Below are 19,615 nucleotides of genomic sequence, written 5' to 3'. Positions count from 1 at the left end.
TAGAGTCAATTGCTGCCGCGTTTGTTACCTTCATTACACCTGCTGCCATCATATCATGTTTACCACACCAGCACTCAGCCACTCAGTATTATCTAGTCTCTGTGACTTTTTTACAGTCTGGTTTAGCTACCCTAAATAATTTAGGATTAAATTTCCCTTCTCCACATCACCATATCTAGGAAAAAAAAAACAACCAAAAACCAAGCAGCAGAAGTGCCTGGGAAACTCCACAATATCCTCCCTCCACTGTGAGCACCAGTCATTCATCCCTACCTTTTTTTGCCACCCTTCAGCCTGTTATTAATCCCCCAAAGGGCCTTCCCAGGCTGCTGCCCCATGGCTTTTCCCAGAGGGCCTCGGCGAGAAGTTTGCAAAACCCAACGCGGAGCCCCGGGAGTTACCCCTCGGGGCGATCCGGACCACCAGCAGACTTGGAAAACAAAGGTCAGAGGCATCCTTCCCCCTCCAGGAAAGCAAACCGACGCTCTCCCCGTCCACCGCCTGACCTCCGCCAGCTCCTCCTACCGTGTCAGCGGTATTTTGCAGCCCCCCGGGCCGTTGCGGCCTCCACCACCGGGGAGCCGGGCCGCTCCGGTGGGCGGGGGGCTGCGGCACCCCCCTGTCCCCCGGGGGAGCAGCCACTCCCCGGGCCGCGGGCCCGCTGCCCACCGCTTGCCCCCGCCCCCGGCCCAGCCCGGGTCACCCCGCTGCGCCCCCGCCCCGGGAGGCTCCTGCCGCCGCCAGCCCCACCCGCCGCCGGCAACCGGGACCGGCGGGGCCGCCGCTGCCCTCGCGCACAGCCCCCCCGCCAACCGGGGCCCTCAGCCCAGCCCGCCCCCAAGCACCGGCGCGTCCCCGCCGCCCTTACCGCCCTCGCCGAGGCCCTGGCCCGCGGCAGCCGCCCAACGCCGAAGGCCCCGGAGGCCCCGCAACCACCCCGGGCCCGGCGCGACCCCGCTGTTCCCTTGGCAACAGCCGCCCCGGCCAGTTCCAGCGCGTGTGACGCGGCCCCCGCGGCCCCGCCCCCGCCAACCGGTAGCGCCCGCCCGGCCCCGCCGCTCGCCCCGGCCCGCCCGGCGCGGCCTTACCCGAGGCGCCGAGGGAAAATGGAGGCCTCCGCGGCGGCGGCGGCGAGCGAGTTGGGGGGGCGGAGCAGACGAGCTGCGATCTCCGGCCGGGCGGAGCGGCGCTACTTCCGCTTCCGGCGGCGTGGAGGGGGGGGAATGGGGGCGGTGGGGCGGTGGGTGCTGCTGCCGGTGCTGGTGCTCACGGCGCTGGGCGCGGCGGTGCGCGGCGGCCCCGGGCCCGTTACCTGCGGCTCCGTGGTGAAGCTGCTCAACGTGCGGCACAACGTCCGCCTGCACTCGCACGATGTGCGCTACGGCTCCGGTAACGGGAGACACCCCCCCCCTCCGCACCCCTCCCCCCCCCCCCCCCGCGCCCACCGGGCCGGGTCAGGCCTGAGCGCGGTTCTCCCCCCTCCGCAGGCAGCGGGCAGCAGTCGGTGACCGGGGTGTCGGCGGCGGATGACGGGAACAGCTACTGGCGGGTGCGGGGCCGTACGGCGGCGGTGTGCGAGCGGGGCACGCCGGTGCGCTGCGGGCAGGCCATCCGCCTCACCCACCTGGGCACCGGCCGCAACCTCCACAGCCACCGCTTTGCCTCCCCGCTCTCCGGAAATCAGGTACCCCCGGGATCCCGGCCCCACCGGGGGTCCCCCCTTCTTCCCCGGGCACGGCCGGGCTGCCCTTGTCACCCGGGCCCTGCCCGGTCCCCTGAGTCCCCACCGGGTTGTCCCAGTCCTGACTTGGTCCCCCTTCTCCCCCACGTCCCCACCAGTTCCACCTTGTTCCCAAGTCCAGATCGGATTCCCTCATCCCTGCCAGCCCCATCTTATCCCCCAGTCCCTGCCGGATTCTCCCTGCCCCTACCAGTTCCAAACAGGTCCCCCGTGTCCCCACCAGTTCCACCTTGTTCCTAAGTCCAGATCGGGTCCCCCCTTCCCTGCCAGCCGTGTCTTGTCCCCCCATCTCTGCTGGATTCTCCCTGTCCCTACCAGTTCCAAACAGGTCCCCTGTGTCCCCACCAGCTCTTGTCTTGTTCCCCAATCCAGACTGAGTCCCCTATGTCCCACAGCCAGCTCCACCTTGTCCCCTAGTTCCTGCTGGGTTCCCCCTGTCCCTTCCAGTCCCAGCCAGCGCCCTCCTGTCCCAAACAGGACAAGAGCAAATGGCCTCAAGTTGTGCCAAGGGAGGTTTAGGTGGGATATTAGGAAAAATGCCTTCACTGAAAGGATTGTCAAGCCCTGGAACAGGCTGTCCGAGGAGGTGGTGACATCGTCATCACATGTAGCTGTGGCAGCTGGGGACATGGGGTCAGTGGTGGCCGTGGTAGTACTGGGTTAACAGTTGGATTCAATGATCTTAAAGGTCTTTTCCAACCTAAATGATTGTACATCCCTACCAGCACTGCCTTGTTCCCTGGTCCTGACCAGGTCCCTACCAGTCCCACCTTGTTCCCCAGTTCCTACCAGCATCCAAGTCCCAACCAGACCCTCCAAGCCCCAACAAAGCCCCAGTCCCAACCAGGTCCCTCCTCGCTCCCCAGGCCCAGCCCCTTCCACTGCCCATCTCCTTGCCCTCTGGGCCCAACTCAACACCCCAGGTCCCCCCCTCTCTTCATCCCAGCCCCCAAACAAGCTCCTTTTCACCCAAAGGAGGTGAGCGCATTTGGGGAGGCCGGCGAGGGCGACTACCTGGACGACTGGACAGTGGTGTGCAGCGGGACCTACTGGGCGCGGGACAGCGAGGTGCGCTTCCAGCACACCTCCACCGACGTCTTCCTCTCGGTGACGGGGGAGCAGTACGGGCGGCCCATCCACGGGCAGAAGGAGGTGCACGGCATGGCCACCTCCAGCCAGAATAACTACTGGAAGGTGATGGAGGGCATCTTCATGCAGCCCAGTGAGGTCTTCAAAGCAAGGCAGTACCACACTGAGTTGTGATGGACAGACAGACTGCCGCCAAGCCTCTGGGAGCTGCCCTGTGGTGTTTGGGACTGCTCAGCCCAGGGGATGGCCCCTGTTCCCACACCTGGGTCTGGCACGTGTCAGGTGGCAGAGCCCAAAGTCCAACGTGAAGCAGATCCCAATGTCCTGAATTTGATGTGGGGCAGATCCCGGTGTCCCAAATCTGACACAAAGCAGATGCCAGTGTTCAGACCTGACCCAAAGCAGAGCCCAAGATCCAGTCCAAAGCAGGTCCCCACATCCCAAATCCAGCACAAAGCTGAGCCCAACGTCCAGACCTGGCCCAAAACTGAGCTGAACATCCAGACCTGACCCAAAGCCGAGCACAGTGTCCACGCCTGACGCAGCTGAGCCCAACATCCAGACCTGACCCAGCGCAGATTCCCAAGCTCCCCCCTTCTTCCCCTGTAGCTCCCTCTGGCCGAGGATCCCCCGAAGGATGCTGTCCCCCGGGAGCTGTGCCACGGTACCCCCCCGCTGTACCCCAAACCGCTCCCCGCACCCAGCGGGGCCCTGCGGACATAAAACTGCTGAACCCTGCGCTGTGGTGTGGCTGTTTGTGCGGGTGGGGAGCGCAGGAGCGGGGCTGGGGGCCGGCCCCGGTGCCCGCCCCCCCCGGCCCCATCCCGGCGCTGGCCGCGGGGGGGCGCTGCCGCTGCCGCTCACTCCGGGAAAGCGCCGCTCGGCCCTGCCGCGCCGCCGGCCCGGCCCCGCCCCTCCCAGCGGCCACCCCGGGTGCGCGGGCGCTCGGCCCCACGGGCGGCGGCGGCGGCGGCGGCGGGGCCGGGGCGGGTGGGGGGTGCACAGCGGGGCCGGGGGCCGCCATGCCGCCGCCGCTGCCCGCTGCGCTGCTCTGCCTCGTCGTCGTCGCGTTGCTCGCCGGGCTGCTGGCGCGGTCAGAGCCGGGGGGGGCCACGGGGGACTCGCTGCGCGGGGTGGGGGGGCCCGCAATGGTCACGAGGGGGGGCATGGGGCTGGCAGTGGGGTGACAGGGCTGGAGGGGGTCGCAATGGTCACGGGGGGGGGCGTGGGGCTGGCAGGGCTGGGGGGGGTCGCAGTGGTCACGGGGGGGGGGCATGGGGCTGGCAGTGGGGTGGGCAGGGGTCTTGGGGCCGTGACAAAGCTTGGGGGGGGCTCACAGGGGTGAAGGGGGGGCCCGTGGGGCTGACAGTGGGGTGACAAGGGTGTAGGGGGGCTTGGAGGGGTGACAGGGCTGGGGGGAGCTAACAGGGGTCAAGGGGAGCCCCCTCAGGGCTGGCAGTGGGGGGGCAGGAGGCTTGGGGGGGGCAGGGCTGGGAGGGGCTCACAAGGGTCAAGAGGGGGGCAATGGGCTGGTAGTGAGGTGCCAGGGGGCTTTGGGGGGTGACAGGGCTGGAGGGGGGTAGTCAGAGGGCCCACGGGAGTCATGGGGGGGCACAGGGCAGCGTGGGGGGACTCACAGGGCTGAGGAGGAGATGTTGGGGGGGCAGCAGGGGGATAAAGGGGACTTTGGGCTGAGGGAGAGGTGTCAAGGGGTGGGGGGAGCCTGCAGGGGTTTGGGGGGTCCTGGGGTTGGAGGAGCAGTGTGCAGGGCATGGGGGGGCTGCAGGGGGGTGGGAGGGTGTCAGGGGGGTGGGGGGGTCAAGGGGGGCCCTCAGGACTGAGGTGTGGGGGGGTGTCAAGGCTTGTGGGGGGTGACCCTGCAGGGTCTCTGCCCCAGCTTGGGGCACCTGTGGCGGTAGGGCCGGACCCTGGGAGCTCCCATCCAGCTGTGGGTGCTGGGGCTGGTGTTTGAAAGGCAAAGAGGGGCCCCAGCCCCAGGGGGGAGACTGACCCTGGTCTTCCACCTGTCCCCGCAGGTGGCTGGCGTGTCGCCTGGCCGTCACCTGGTGCCGGCAGAAGCTACATGCGGAGCTGAAGATCGGCTCCTTCGGCTTCTTCTGGGCCCAGGACATCAGCCTCAAGTTCCAGCGGGAGCAGCAGACTGTGGTGGGTGCCCAGGCGAGGGACAGTCGCTGGCGGATGAGGGCAGGCAGGGTGGCTGCCCTCACCTCTGGGCTGGTGGCAAATCCCTGCAGCCAAGCGGCGGTTGCAGAGCCCCACAGCTGGTGCCAGGCCCTTCCCACGGCCAAACCTGGGGGTTTGGGCTGCTCCCTGCTTGATGCCAGGCATTGGGAGCAGAGCGGGAATGGGATGAGCATCACAAGGCAGAGCCTGGTTGTTTCTTCTCTGACCTACCTGTGTGTCCTTGCAGGAGATAGACAACGTCTGGATCTCCAGTAAACTGAGCCGGGAGCTGCCGTACGTACACCCACCCCAGCTCCTTCCCTGCTCTCCTGGGGGGTCTGGCTTATTCCTGGCCCCACTGACTGTGGTTCTGCTGCTGTTACACCTTTCTGCAGCCCCTATATCCCCGTGCTTTGCTCTGTGTGGAAGTGAATCACTCTTCCTTGAGGTGGCAGTGTCTTGTTGATGCCCTTGTGCCAGTCCTGCATGTCCCCAGGGCAGGGGACATCCCTGACAATGAGGCCAGGTGTGCTGTGTGCCAGCTCCTGTAAGCTGCCCATGCTGTTCTTCCACAGGCGCTACTTTGAGCTGTGTTTTGGCGAGGTGCGAATCCGCACAGATCTCCAGAAGGGCCCTGGGTTCCAGCCGTCCATCCCTGAGGCTCCCAGGGATGCTGATGGAAATGAAAGCAGAACAGACCTGACTCTTAAACCCTCCCTGCTGAGGCTCCTTAGCCAGGTGAGGCACTGGCTCAGTGAGGGGCTGTTGTGGGCTGCACTGCTGTCGGACACCCCTCACAGTAGCACCTTCCCCCCAGCTCTTTTCCATCCACATGGACTCCATCAACATCATGGTTCTGCATGTGGCCACCTCAGAGTCTCTCTGGCACATCCACGCCAGCAAGACACGTCTCCTGCTGAATGGCGATGGGAAGAGGTAACGCTGTGCTCGAGCCCCGCTTTGCCTCCCCAGCCTGGCCCTGGGTCCCAGGGGGCAGGGAGACTCCTCTGACCCCAACGTGGTGTCTCACCTCTCTCCATCCCACCCAGCAGCATCCCATGTTACCTGTGATGTGACACATTAACCTCCTCTGAGGCTGGTCTGGTCCCTTTTCCTTCACGGGAAGTTTGAGTTGTGTGTTCTCCAAATGACGAGTTGCTGCACTGTGCACAGGGTGTGCTCTGCTTTTGGGAGGACTTGGAGCAGGGACTTGGGTCACAGAATCACACAATGATCAGGCTTGAGAAGGGATCTCTGGAGATCATCTAGTCCAAACCCCTGCTAACGCAGGTTCACCTAGAGCAGGTTGCACAGAGTTGTGTCTGGGTGGGTTTTGAATGTCTCCAGAGAGGGAGACTCCACAGCCCGTCTGGGCAGCCTGTTCCGGTGCTCTGTCACCCTCCAAGTAAAATAACTTTTTCCTCATATTCAGATGGAACTTCTTGTGTTGCAGTTTGTGCCGATTGCCCTTTGTCCTGTTGCTTGGCACTACTGAAAAGAGCTTGGCCCTGTCCTCTAGACACTCATCCTTAACATACTTATATACATTGATAAGATGCGCTCTGAGTCTTCTCTGGGCTGAACAGCCCCAGCTCCCTCAGCCTTTCCCTATGAGGGAGATGTTCCAGTCCCCTCATCATCTTCGTAGCCCTAATGGGGTTAATCCCTAATGGGTCCCTGTGTCCCACAGAAAAGAGAGGGCAGGGGCTTGGTTAGGAGGCAGCAGGTTCTGCATCCTCCGTCTGTTCTCTGTTCTCAGCCTGACCTGCGAGGTGAGCCTGACAAAGGTGAACAGCAAAGTCCTCCGGAGCAGCCAGCTGGTGAGTACTGGGGAAGGCAGAAATTCAACACTCTGAGCCTGGGTTCTGGCTCTCTGGGATACCCTGGGGACCTGTTCCAGCGCGTCCCCGAGGCTGGGCAATGCTGCAAGGCTCTGGGCTCCCTGCTGTGCCCAGTGCTTCACCTACAGCACCTGCTGCCAGGGAGTTGGGTGGCTCCCTGCGCACTCCTTGTGTCCCCATACAGGATGACACCTGCCTGGCAGAGCTGGCCCTGGCGCTCTCGCTCTCGCTGGAGATCAGCAGCAAGCGGCGGCTGGTGGGCGTCAGGCTGCGCGTCCGGACCCTGCAGGCAGAGCTGCACGAAGGGCTGTTCTGCAGCCCACTGCTGCGCTGCGTCACTGCCGGCGCCTGGCGCAGCAGCACAGAGGAACAGCCCCGCACAGGTCAGGGAAGGGGACAGGGTAGGGGGGTGCCAGCCCCTACACTTGCACTGGAGCCAGAGAGATTCAGCTCTGTCCCACTGCAGCACCCTGGGGGGTTGGGCCTTCCTGTCACTCTGTGTCTGTCCCCAGGCCCTGGGGAGCCCCTGAAGTCCCTGTCCCTGCTGAGCAGGGACACGCTGCAGCTCATCCCCAGGAGGGTGGAAGTGAAGCTGGAGAACACCAGCGTGGTGCTGTCTATGAACAGCCAGAAGAGGTAAGGAGGCAGGTGGAGAGGGAGGCTGGCCTAGCCCTGATTAGCCATGGGGACACGGACCCGGAGACAACTGTGCTGTTCCCTGCTCATCCCCTGCTCTGCCAGACCACAGAGAGTGAGTCTGAGAGCTCACCCCAGCGGGAAGGACTGAGCTTGGCCTGGGGACAGGCTCTTGGGGAAGGAGGGAGGCATGTGAGCTGGTGGGGACAGCCTGATGGGATCCTTTGATGGGATGAGAGGGCTGGTCTGGGCTGCAGCTGAGCGCTGGCCGGTATCTTTGTCCATGCCAGTGTGCCAGTCAGCTGGGGATGAGAGCTGGGGAGGTGGAGGACGTGACAGTGCCGTTCCTTTCTGGCAGTGACTCCTTGCTTCTTACAGGCACCTCACCTGGAGCCTGAAGCTGCTGCAGTTTCTATATCAGCATGAAGAGGAGCAGATCCCACTGCGCAACTTCACGCCCACCTCAGACCTGGACCAAATGAGTGTAGAGCTCCAGCTGGAGGGCAAGTAGCCAGGAGGGTGCCCACGGGTCAGAGCTGCTGTCACTGCCCTCCACCACCCGTCACTTCTGCTTCTGTCTCTCCGTAGATGGCCTTCTCCTGTCCCAGAGCCGCCAGCGCATCGTGTGCCTCAACTCCTTGAAGACCAGTGTGCAGGTGAGTGAGCACTGGGCATGCTCCAGTCCCCCAGGGGTGGCTGGTTTGGCTTCTGGCACAAGTTTTTTTGCCACCTGGCCCTCTCCCTGCTCTAGGTCACAGCCATTGACCTCTCAGCTGCTGTGCTGCTCAACACCTGCATCATCCACTACCGCCACCAAGAGTTTTCGCACTGGCTGGGCCTGTTGGCACAGGAATGCAGGTGCCAGGCAGTACCTGTCCCCAGCCAAGGGCACAAGGGAAGGTAAATTTGGCCTTGGCACAGCTGCTGGTATTGCAGCTCATTTCCTCTTGCCTGCCGTGCTCCAGTAGGGTGCCCCGGCACCTAGCACCTTCCCCACCCTGTGCACAGCCTGTGGGATGAGATGGCTGGTCTGGAGGGTGGCAGGCGGTTGGGGATCCATGTGGACAGGGTGCCCCTCTGGGCCTGCTCCCTGCCAGGCTCTGTGGGACACAGCACCTCGGGAACAGCCTGTCCTTGCTTGTCCCGTGCAGGAGCTATCCCCAGATCATAGCGCCCATCATCCTGTGTGCCTCGCTGTCCAACGTCAATGTGTCAGTGCAGCTGGGGGACACGCCACCCTTCGCCTTGGGCTTCAACTCCATCTCTGCAGGTATGGGCTGGCAGGTGGCACCAGGGTGGCTCCTGGGCTCTTCCTGGGGGTCGGTGGCTCTGCCAGAGGGGCACCAGGACAGGAATGGGGAGAGCTGTGCCACCTTTGTGCTTGCCTACGTCTATCTCTGGCCAGGGGTTGTGGACCCCTGCCTGGGTTGCCCCTATCTGGAGGCAGCTGGGCAGGCAGCAGCGAGCTCTGCCCGCTCCCCTCCCTCCTGTCTGCCTGCAGACTACCAGCACCTGCGGCCGCAGAGCGTGCACCAGCGAGCGGTGCTGGCCGTGGACCACCTCTGCTGGCGCGTGGGCAAGGACTCGCACATCCAGCGTGCCCCGCATCCCCCCAACATGCATGTGTGGGGAGAAGCCCTCATCCTCGACTCCTTCAACCTGCAGGTGAGGGGTGAGCCGAAGGGGTGAGGGGTGGCTCTCAGCAGGGAGCTGCCTGTCCTCAACTCCATGTGGGTGGTGCAGGGACGCATGGTGGCCCGGGGACATCCTGCAGCCTGAGAGTGACCATTCTATTTGTCCTGCCCCTGTCCTGCAGGGCAGCTACAACCAGCCCCTGGGTATGTCCAGTGCCCAGTCAGACACACTCTTCCTGGACTGCACCATCCGGGGGTTGCAAGTGGAGTCGTCAGACACCTGCACCGAGTGCCTGGCCAGGGTCCTGCCCCTGTTCTGCCTGCGGCCCCACGGAGCTGAGCTTGCCAAGCAGCCTCCCTCTGCCTCCGGCGAGCCCTGGGGGCTGCTCTGGAAGGTGGATTTGAAGGTGGAGGATGTGAACCTTTTCACACTCTCAGCCCTAGTGGGTAAGTAGCATCCAGGCTGATCCCGGGTGACTGTCCTAGAACAGCCCTGTGGTCAGAGGAACCTGGTTTGTTGTGGTGTTCCACCTCTGTGCCACCAGCGCTGACGTGCCATCTCTCTAGGTGCCCTGGAGCTGCGGCTGGACACACTGACCATCCTGGGGAGCGCTGAGAGCTGCACAGTCAGCGTCCAGGGCATGGTGTTGGCCTTGGTGAAGAGCATCACAGAGAAGATGCAGCCATGCTGCAAAGCTCCTGCCATCCCCAACCCAGTGGCCAACCTCTCCATGCTCTCCGTCACATACCACAGCAGCATCCGCTCCCTGGAGGTTGGTTTGGGTGTCCTGTCTCTGCTTTATCCTAGACTGGTGGGACTGGGGTGGCTGGGGCAGGGGGAGGATTGGCTGGCACCAAAAGGCGCTGGAGAGGAGAGTGAGGCTGTGCTGGACCTGGCAGTGACTTGGTGCCTGCTCGCTCTCTCTGCTGTAGGTGCAGTGCGGCGAGGGGCTGGCAGTGCTGTGGAGCCCACCTGACCACATGCACTTGTACCATCACACCCTGGCCACCCTGCAGTGCCATGAAGCCTTGCAGAGCGCCCTCGGCCACAGGACATCTTCCTCCCTGCCCCCAGAGAGCCCAGTATCCCACCCAGCCACCCCTACTGAGACACCGGGGCCCCTCCAGGCAGATGGGACCCCCCCCAAAAGACTCCTGTCCCTGTCACTGGAGCTGAGCTCTGCCAAGCTCACAGCCTTTGTCTCTGAGGCCAACTACATCAGCCTGGCAGCTGAACGGACCTCTGTGAGCTGGCACGGCGGTGCCCTGCATGGCTACTGTCCCGAGCTGGCCGCTGGCTTTGACGGACACAGCATCTTCAGCTTCAAGGAGGTGGAGGTGAAGCTGCTGCCAGAGCTGGAAGAGGTCATCTTGCACCGCTGCGCCTTCCCCACCCTGCGCACCCTTCGCAACCGTGGCTGGGCTTTCTCCTTTGCCAGCGTGACCATCGAGTTCCCCTACCAGTACGACTTCTCCCACACGCTAGATGCTGCCGTGGGCGTGCAGAAGTGGCTGAAAGGCTTGCATCGGCGCGGGCGCCCTGCCAGCACGGCGCTGCCCCCCGACCTCCTGCTCAAAGTGACGCACTTCTCCTGGGTCTTCCTGGATGATGTCTTCGAGGTCAAGTTACGGGACAACTACGAGCTGATGAAGGATGAAAGCAAGGAGAGCGCCAAGCGTTTGCAGCTGCTGGATGCCAAGGTGGCCGCGCTGCGCAAGCAGCATGGCGAGCTGCTGCCTGCCCGCAAGATCGAGGAGCTCTACGCCTCACTGGAGAAGAAGAACATCGAGATCTACATCCAGCGCTCGCGGCGCCTGTATGCCAACACGCCCATGCGGAGGGCCCTCCTCACCTGGACGCTGGCCCACCTGGAGCTGGTGGCCATGGCTGATGAGTCCTTCCATGGCACAGAACGTGTGTTGGAGCAGATGAGGGACATAGATGGTGTCAGCCCGTTCCCCCCCGAGGGTCTGGAGATGGTCACCCAGTGGTGCCGCATGATGAAGGGCAGAGTTGGCAGCTTCTTTGGTGAGTCGCTTTGTGTGAGGGTGCCCTTGGAGGATGGCATGGTAGCTGCGTGGCCTGGTCTCCCAGGACAGGGACCTGCCGGCACCATGTGATGTGTAACCAAGCAGAGAAAATTATTTTTGGAGGTTCAAGGGAGCGGGAAGGGAGCAGAGATGTGACAGGACAGCGGCTCCTGCTGTGGAGCAGAGTGGGGGAGCGGGGCAGTGTCCCTTGGCTGCCCCATCTCTCAGCCCTTCCTCCACCCTGCAGTGCGGATCCGTGACTACCCTCGCTACCTCTTTGAGATCCGGAACTGGCAGCTCTCCGGCCGGCTGATCGGAGCCGAGCAGTGCGGGCAGGCCTGCTCCCGGCGCTGCCAGGTCCTAAAGCTGGGCCTGCCCTGGGGGGATGCGACAGTGGAGAGGAACATGCCACCCTTGAAGTTCTACCACGACTTTCACTGTAAGAGCTGGAGGGACAGAGGGGGCTCTATGCCGGGGTGGGGATGGGGCTTTGTGGGACGTGCAAAGGGCTGAGCCAACCTCTGTGTCCCCAGCTGAGATCTCCCAGTACACCATCGTGTGGGGACCCTGCTGGGACCCAGCCTGGACCCTGATCGGCCAGTGCGTGGATCTCCTCACCAAGCCCTCAGAGGACCCCAGCACCCCATTGCCCTGGTGGGACAAGAGCCGCCTTCTCTTCCACGGGGACTGGCACATGGACATTGAACAGGCCAACCTGCACCAGCTGGCCACCGAGGTGGGTGCCACTGGGGGAGGGAGCAGAACGCGGCGTGGGGTCAGCCCACACCTGCTTCTTTCCACGCTTGTCCTTGCAGGACCCCTACAACACCACGGAGAACATGCACTGGGAGTGGAACCACCTCTCCTTCCACTGGAAGCCAGGGCAGTTCGTCTTCAAGGGCAACCTGGACATCAATGTCCGGACAGCCTCCAAGTGAGTGTGGGCACAGGAGCGCGGGGGCTGCCACCAGCGCTGGGGGGTAACCAGGGTCTCTCTCCCCATTCAGGTATGATGACTGCTGCTTCCTGCACCTGCCTGACCTGTGCATGACGCTGGACCTGCAGTGGCTGTGCCACGGGAACCCCCATGACCACCACGGCGTGGTGCTACGCTCCCCTGAGTTCCTGCCCGAGGTGCCGGTGGGGCAGCAGTACGACTCCTACCGTGCCTTCCGCTCCGAGAACCTCAACCTCTCCATCCGGATGGACCTGACACGGCCCAGTGAGGGTGGGTGACAATGTCCCAGGGATCCCTTGGGGCCAAGGGGGACAGGGTGGGGCATGCTGCTTTTGGTCATCCTTCTCAGTCCTGGGTTGAGTGCTGCCGTGTCCCTGCCCCGCAGTGCGGGCTGACGGCAGGTGTATTCTCAGAACACTCCCAGCCCCGGATCCTGCTCTACAGCAGCACCCTCCGCTGGATGCAGAACTTCTGGGCCACGTGGACCAGTGTGACGCGCCCCATCTGCCGTGGGAAGCTCTTCAACAACTTGAGACCCAGTAAGAAGAAGCTGGGGCAGCATTACAAGCAGCTGTCTTATACTGCGCTCTTCCCCCGGCTGCAGGCAAGTCCTGGGGGTGGGGGTCCAGTGTTACCTCCCCGCTTTGCCCGCGCTGGGCTCTCAGCCCCCGCTGTCTGCTCCCTTGCAGGTGCATTACTGGGCCTCCTTCGCCCAGCAGCGGGGGATCCAGGTGGAGTGCTGCCAAGGGCACATCTTCACTCGTGGCACCCAGCGGCTCATTCCACAAGGTGAGTGGGGACCCTGCCAGCAGCACTCGCAGGCTGCGCAGGTCCCGGCTGACCCCTCTCCCTGTCCCCCAGCCGGCACAGTGATGCGACGCCTCATCTCGGAGTGGAGCATCACACAGATGGTGAGCGACCTGAGCCAGGTCACCGTGCACCTCATGGCCTCCACTTGCGATGAGAACGCCGACCACCGGCTCGACACCCTGGTGAAGAAAACCCATCTGCTGAGCCTGTCCTCCCTCACCTACCAGCGGCACAGCAACCGCACGGCTGAGGAGGTACTGCTGCAAACATGTCGGGCATGGCAGCCTGTGCCAGCCTGATGGCATCCCCTTGGGACAAGGGGACCTTGGTCTTTGGGTGCTGTGGGTGAGGATTTGGCTGGGGAGGAGACAGACCTGCAGGACCTCCGATCTCCCGAGGGTCTGGCCAAAGGGATGCCCTGTTCCACCCGCAGCATCCCTGGTATGGTCCCTGCTGAGGGCTCTGCTCCCCACCCTGCCTGCAGGGCTCCCGACCCCTGTGCCTGAGGTCTGTGGGCAGGGGCTGGGGGAGGGGGTGGCTTTGCCATGCTGAGGCTCTGACCCTCTGTGCCCAGGAGCTGCCCCTGCGGGATGGAGATGATGGTTTCCACACGCATCAGCTGCACTTGGTGGACCTGCGGGCGTCCTGGACCACCACTAACCGGGACATTGCCTTCGGCCTCTACGATGGCTACAAGAAAGCAGCCGTGCTCAAGCGCAACCTGTCCACCGAGGCTCTGAAGGGGCTGAAGATTGACACGCAGCTGCAAGCCAAGAAGCCAAAGCGGGGCCCGCTCTCTGCTCACTCCATCCCTGCCAGAGTGACCGCTCCCATCACCAGCGGCCGTCCCGAGAGAGCCTCCTCGGGGGGTGAGCACAGCAGGGAGGGCAGCAAGGGGGAACCCACAGCCAGCCATGTGCACGCCAGCCCAAAGCTATGTCTGTTTTCCCTCTGTCGCCCCCCGCAGCCAGCCCTCCGCAGCATGACACTGACCCTTTCTCCTTCCCCAGGAGCCTACATGCTGCAGAAGCTCATTGAGGAGACAGACAAGTTCGTGGTCTTCACAGAGGAAGAGTCGGGAGCCAGTGAGCAGCTGTGTGGCATCGCCGCCTGCCAAACCGATGACATCTACAACCGCAACTGCCTCATCGAGCTGGTCAACTGCCAGGTATGAGCCTACTGCTCCCCACGCTTCCCACGGCCTTGCTGTGAGAGGGGCCGTGCCTGTCCCCGGGGCTCGTCTGACCCCCAGGGTCTCTCCCCCCTGCAGATGGTGCTGCGCGGTGCAGAGACAGAGGGCTGCGTGATTGTGTCCGCCGCGAAGGCCCAGCTGCTGCAGTGCCAGCACCACCCAGCCTGGTATGGGGACACGCTGAAGCAGAAGACATCGTGGACCTGCTTGCTGGATGGCATGCAGTACTTCGCCACGACAGAGAGCAGCCCCACCGAGAGGGATCACGGGCAGCTCTGGCTGGAGGTGAGCAGCTCAGGGGGCGCTCTGATGGGTGAGCTGCATGGGGGGCAGGCAGCGCTGCCAGTGCCCTGGCCAAGGCAAGGAGAGCGGCGACAGCCAGCAGTGGCTCCTTGCCTCCCCAGGTGAAAAATATTGAGGAGCATCGGCAACGGAGCCTGGACTCGGTGCAGGAGCTGATGGAGAGTGGGCAGGCGGTGGGGGGCATGGTCAGCACCACCACAGGTACTGCCTGCAGAGCTGGCTGCTGTGCCTGCCCCAGTCCTGCTTGCGTGGGACCCCAAGGCTGGTGAAGCTGAGAGCACCTGGCTCATCCCCGGCCATCTCCAGGCGCTGGCCAAAGCTCTGAGCCTTGTGCTGGGGTGTCCCCAATGTGCCAGGACGTGGTGCTCTGACCCTGGTCCCCCTGCCTGTCCCTAGACTGGAACCAGCCCTCGGAAGCCCAGCAGACCCAACAGGTACAGAGGATCATCTCTCGCTGCAGTTGCCGCATGTACTATATTAGCTACAGCCATGACATCGACCCCGAGCTGGCCACGCAGATAAAGCCCCCCGAGACTCCTGCCAACCAGGAGAAGGAAGACCTGCTGAAGAAGCAGGAAGGTGGGTACATCCAGACAGTGTGTCTTGGGGGTAGAGCTTTGGGCTGACGCACAGGTGCCAGCTGAGTCCAGGGATGGTCTGTCTCGGCTTTGCTGAGATCGGAGGGCTGCATACAGGAGGGGGGTCCCCAGCCATGTGGCAGTGCACCAAATGATGCTGGACATGCTGTGCCTGCTGGAGCCAGTGCAACAACAGCTTGGATCATTCCCCATCCCTCTCCATCTCTGGCTGGGCCCCACATAAATCCCATTTCTGGCCATGCTGAGGCCCCACTTGCCCTTGGTTCCTGCAGGAGCTGTGGATACGTTCACACTGATCCATCACGACCTGGAGATCTCCACCAACCCCGCACAGTATGCCATGATCCTTGACATAGTTAACAACCTGCTGCTGCATGTGGAGCCCAAACGCAAGGTACCCACAAGGCTTCAGGTCACCGTGTCACTCACTGCACCCAGGGCAATCCTAACCTTCCCCTATCCCCATGTCCAGGAGCACAGCGAGAAGAAACAGCGGGTGCGCTTCCAGCTGGAAATCTCCAGCAACCCAGAGGAACAGCGCAGCAGTATCCTACACCTGCAAGAGGCCGTGAGGCAGCACGTTGCCCAGATCCGGCAGCTGGAGAAGCAGATGTACTCCAATGTGAAGGTGAGCCCGCATCCAGGCAGCACCTGGCTCCCCAGGGTCCCTGCTCTGGGCAAGAGAGTGCTGAGGGTTGTCTGTCCTTCAGTCCCTGCAGGATGACAGCAAAAATGAGAGCCTGCTCGACCTCAACCACAGGCTGCAGCAGCAGCTGAGCCAGGAGAAAGCTGACCTGCAGCTGGAGAGTGAGGAGCTGAACATACTGATCAGGTAGGGGCCATCTCTGGCTTCCCCAGCATTGTGTCCCCCTTACTCCAGGGCTCCCACGTCCCAGCACTTCCCTCTCTGCTGCAGGTGCTTCAAGGACTTCCAGCTGCAGCGAGCCAACAAGATGGAGCTGCGAAAGCAGCCGGAGGACGTGAGCGTGGCACGGCGGACTGAATTCTACTTCGCCCAGGCACGCTGGCGCCTGACAGAGGAGGACGGGCAGCTGGGCATAGCCGAGCTGGAGCTCCAGCGCTTCCTCTACAGCAAGGTACCGAGCCGGCTGGTGGCACCCGCAGCCCCCAAGCCAGGGCCCGGGATGCGCGGAGCTGACAGGACTGTGTGTGCAGGTCAACAAGTCTGATGACACGGCCGAGCATCTGCTGGAACTGGGCTGGGTCACTATGAACAACCTCCTGCCCAACGCGGTGTACAAGGCAAGTGGCAGCCTGGGGGACCAGCCCTGCCACCCAGGGGACCCACGAGTGGCCTGGCCAGGGTGGCCTGTCCTCATGCCGGCCACCCGTCCTCTTCCCTGCAGGTGGTGCTGCGTCCCCAGAGCTCCTGCCAGTCCGGGCGCCAGCTGGCGCTGAGGATTTTCAGCAAGGTCCGGCCGCCGGTGGGAGGCATCTCCATCAAGGAGCACTTTGAGGTGCCGGACTGGGGGGTGGTAGGGTCCTGGTGGGGCGCCAGCAGCGTGTGCCAGGCTCTGACCTGCCTCTCTTTGTGGCGTACGAGGCATGGACTTTGTCAGGATTGTGAAGCAAAGGCCTTTATTGTTAGTTGCAGCTTTTCTAAGTTTATACTCCGTACATGCACTGCTAAAAGCTTCATTATTGCTCAAACTCTACTGTCCACGCACCCAGCTGCTGTTCACTACAGGCTACTCTCTGCTGTTCATGCCATTTCCTTATCTTCTAGAGGTTAGATCACATTCCTCCTTTGCTTCTGTCTCATCCAGGTTTCTTCTCATACTCCCTCAAAGTTATTTATGTCTTTGCTGCAGGATCACAGCTGCACATTATCAATGTCAAAACAACCCACTGTCTCCGTCCTCTACATCTCTCCCCACAGGTGAACGTGGTACCCCTCACCATCCAGCTCACCCACCAGTTCTTCCACAGGATGATGGGTTTCTTCTTCCCTGGTCGCAATGTGGAGGAGGAGGAGGTGGGGGATGAGGAAGACAAATCTAAGCTGGTGACAACAGGTGAGACACTCGTGATCGCCCTCCTCCCTGGCACCCAAGCGCTGTCCTTGAGCAGCTCTGGCTGCGAGCTCAGGATCTGTTTGTGGGTGGCTGCTGGCAGGACACGCATCGAGGAATAGGGATTCATGATCTCCCCTGCGGGCGGGGAGCTGGTGGAGAGAGCAGAGAAGCTGGAGAGGGGTCTGGGTCATGGCTAACCCCCAGCCGGACCCCAGCCACCGCCTCCCACCCTGTTTGTCCCAGGGATCCCCGTGGTGAAGCCGCGGCAGCTGATCGTGGCCGATGACTCGCTGGGCCCAGGGAAGGGAGTCACTCAGGGACTGAATCGGACGTCAGGGGTCAGGAGATCATTCCGAAAAGCACCCGAGGTACCTGCTGCTGCTTGGAGGGGGGAATCTGGGAGAGCCCCACTGTGGAGCCTGTCTTGTCCCTCAGCTGTAGGGCTGGGAAGCCATGTCCTCCACCCGCTTGCCTGTCCCATTTTCTCCTGCTCCCTCCCGCCATGAGAATTTGCGTCCTTTACAGCCAAGCACCTGCGTGCTTGATGTGATCGTTGCAGCATCTTGTTTTTCTAACACCACACCAGAGCAGCTCTCACCTCTCCCTGGTGAAGCAATGCCATGGCCTAGTGCCCAGCTGTCCCTTCCCAGCTGGTTCCTGGCTGTCCCCCCAGTTTTGCTGACTGACTGTGTACCGAGCAAAAATGGACACCAAATCAAATATAAAAATAAATGCAGTTCATTATATTGCAATACAATAAAGGTAAATAGCATGCAATATGATAAAAGGAAACATACTAGGTGTGATGTGCAATATGATAAAAGAGCAAGAGCAGCAGAGCATCAAATCGTGATTTGATTTGATTGCATATCATAATGCGAAGCGTCACAGAGACTAAGAAAAGGAGACATCAGCAGTTACCACCTTAACATCATCCAGGCCCATGCTTCAGCTGGGAACCCTGTTGCTGCTGGCACCTGGAGTCCAGTGGGAAATGGGCAGTTCCTATGTGGTGCATCCACCCATAGGTGAGGCTTCTGGCCCAGTCCCGCAGCTTGCCCACCTCTACTCAGTGAAAAAGTTTACATACCTAGTAGTGTAAGCAAGCTTTTAAGTTTATGCCAAGTGCAGGCGTGCAGCGTCTTTTGATTCGTAAGGTTCACGCGCGGCTGGGACTTTGGCCAGACACCTGAGCGTGGTAGTTGTGACCCACTGGTGGTTGTGACACAGCTGCACACTATAATTGTCTGGATGGTTCTGCTCCTGTCTTGTTTGTTCAGGGGGGCCAGGACAAACACTACCTGCTCCTTAAAGTTGTTCTTCAACTCCCTGAGCGCCCTGTCCAAGTTAAACAATTCCTAGTTAAACACAAAGAGTTTTGCATCAGCAGCAGTCAATTTAATAAACTTTCACCGCGTTCCCTCTCCTTCCCTTCTGCTCACGGCTCCTGCTCTGTCCCCAGCATCCCGTGGATGACATCGACAAGATGAAGGAGCGCGCAGCCATGAACAACTCCTTCATCTACATCAAGATCCCACAGGTGCCGCTCTGCGTCAGCTACAAGGTGCGGGGCTGGTGGGGCAGGGCATGCTGGGGAGGGGGCACAGGTGGCCTAGGGCACTGTCCCTGATACCCCTGTCACCTAGGGGGAGAAAAACAGTGTGGACTGGGGCGACCTGAACCTGGTGCTGCCGTGCCTGGAGTACCACAACAACACATGGACGTGGCTGGACTTCGCCATGGCGGTGAAGAGGGACAGCCGCAAAGCCTTGGTGGCACAGGTATGTGGGGCCCCAGCCCGCGGTGCCTCCTTGCCGCTTGCAGGGAGGCTGCCAGAGCTGCTCTGCCCAGGATGGAGGTGGTAACCCCATGGTGGGTGGCATGTTCTCTGGAGCGGGAAGCAGCCATGCTGGCTCAGAAGCTCAGGCTCTCGCCCATGCTGAGGGGCCTGGGTGCAACCATGGGGTGCTGAGCCCCCTAAATCCTGGGGCAGGTGATCAAAGAGAAGCTACGCCTGAAGCCGGCAGCAGGCGCAGAGGCCCGGGGAAAGCTGGAGAACAAATCAGACGGGACCATCCAGCAGCAGGAGGAGGATGAGAAGGCGCGTCTGCTCATTGGGCTGAGTGTGGGTGAGAAGAACCCCAGCAAGAAGTCGATCTTTGGCAGGCGCAAGTGACGGCAGCACCCGGCAGGCCGGGAAGGGACTGGGGGGGGCTCTGTGCTCCCCTGCTCTGGAGGTGCACCCCTATGGTGGGGGGGGCTGTGCTGCTCGACACAGCAATGCCCGAGGCGGGGGTTAGCCACGCACAGGCCCCTGGCAGCCCCATTGCTGTGGGGCAGGGGTGCAGCAGCACAGGGATGTGGGGCGCAGCGTGCTCCGAGGCCGCTTTGTGGGGCACGGACCCCCGTGCCAAGGACCCCTGTGAGCATCCCCCCTCCCTGCTCTGCGGGTGCTGGGCCTAGCCCCAGGGCCTGGGGAAGCAGCAGGATCGCTCCAGGCTGGGAGAAAGGGGAACGGGAGAGAGTTTAAATAAAAGAGTTTTTAATTTGGAACACGCTTT

At 62.3% G+C, this 19,615-nt stretch overlaps 3 protein-coding genes across 4 annotated transcripts in view; 2 read left to right on the top strand and 1 right to left on the bottom strand.

Annotated features, from left to right (window-relative positions):
* Window positions 1-1,179, bottom strand: part of SUPT6H (SPT6 homolog, histone chaperone and transcription elongation factor) — a 30,261-nt gene extending 29,082 nt beyond the window's left edge. Inside the window, exon 1 of one of the 2 annotated variants that reach the window (XM_080377174.1) lies at window positions 1,089-1,179. The gene's annotated coding sequence lies outside the window, so the exon portion shown is untranslated. Of the gene's footprint in view, window positions 1-868; window positions 999-1,088 lie in introns of those variants that run through there. The other variant, XM_080377175.1, reaches the window with a different exon arrangement.
* Window positions 1,107-3,568, top strand: SDF2 (stromal cell derived factor 2; the record flags this gene model as incomplete). The annotated part of the gene is made up of 3 exons (XM_080377560.1): window positions 1,107-1,389; window positions 1,488-1,684; window positions 2,717-3,568. 3 exons carry the CDS (start codon window positions 1,107-1,109, stop codon window positions 3,002-3,004), a joined length of 768 nt encoding a protein of 255 aa, XP_080233686.1. The 3' UTR covers window positions 3,005-3,568.
* Window positions 3,569-3,768: 200 nt separating this feature from the next.
* Window positions 3,769-19,607, top strand: BLTP2 (bridge-like lipid transfer protein family member 2). The gene is made up of 39 exons (XM_080377156.1): window positions 3,769-3,923; window positions 4,867-4,996; window positions 5,262-5,308; window positions 5,590-5,752; window positions 5,832-5,950; window positions 6,774-6,834; window positions 7,040-7,238; window positions 7,368-7,491; window positions 7,870-7,994; window positions 8,080-8,147; window positions 8,243-8,391; window positions 8,643-8,761; window positions 8,993-9,156; window positions 9,308-9,572; window positions 9,693-9,898; window positions 10,059-11,154; window positions 11,404-11,595; window positions 11,690-11,892; window positions 11,972-12,090; window positions 12,164-12,384; window positions 12,528-12,718; window positions 12,804-12,903; window positions 12,976-13,178; window positions 13,499-13,793; window positions 13,935-14,092; window positions 14,195-14,401; window positions 14,521-14,620; window positions 14,816-14,998; window positions 15,291-15,412; window positions 15,491-15,646; window positions 15,729-15,850; window positions 15,935-16,115; window positions 16,195-16,281; window positions 16,386-16,496; window positions 16,919-17,054; window positions 17,298-17,422; window positions 18,517-18,618; window positions 18,701-18,835; window positions 19,048-19,607. Exons 1-39 carry the CDS (start codon window positions 3,853-3,855, stop codon window positions 19,228-19,230), a joined length of 6,738 nt encoding a protein of 2,245 aa, XP_080233282.1. The 5' UTR covers window positions 3,769-3,852; the 3' UTR covers window positions 19,231-19,607.
* Window positions 19,608-19,615: the final 8 nt, after the last annotated feature.

This window comes from Falco punctatus, assembly GCF_963210335.1.
Source record: "Falco punctatus genome assembly, chromosome: 1".
NCBI classification, from domain to species: domain Eukaryota; kingdom Metazoa; phylum Chordata; class Aves; order Falconiformes; family Falconidae; genus Falco; species Falco punctatus.
Note: the sequence above shows the minus strand (reverse complement) of the source record. Positions and strands in the feature narration are given on the sequence as shown.

Excerpts from the sequence above, each read along its gene's own strand:
- BLTP2 (XM_080377156.1), top strand. The coding sequence starts at position 3,853 with ATGCCGCCGCCGCTGCCCGCTGCGCTGCTCTGCCTCGTCGTCGTCGCG. Across the intron at positions 11,596-11,689 it reads GTTCTACCACGACTTTCACT|CTGAGATCTCCCAGTACACC; the intron begins GTAAGAGCTGGA and ends CTGTGTCCCCAG. Across the intron at positions 12,719-12,803 it reads CGCTCTTCCCCCGGCTGCAG|GTGCATTACTGGGCCTCCTT; the intron begins GCAAGTCCTGGG and ends GCTCCCTTGCAG.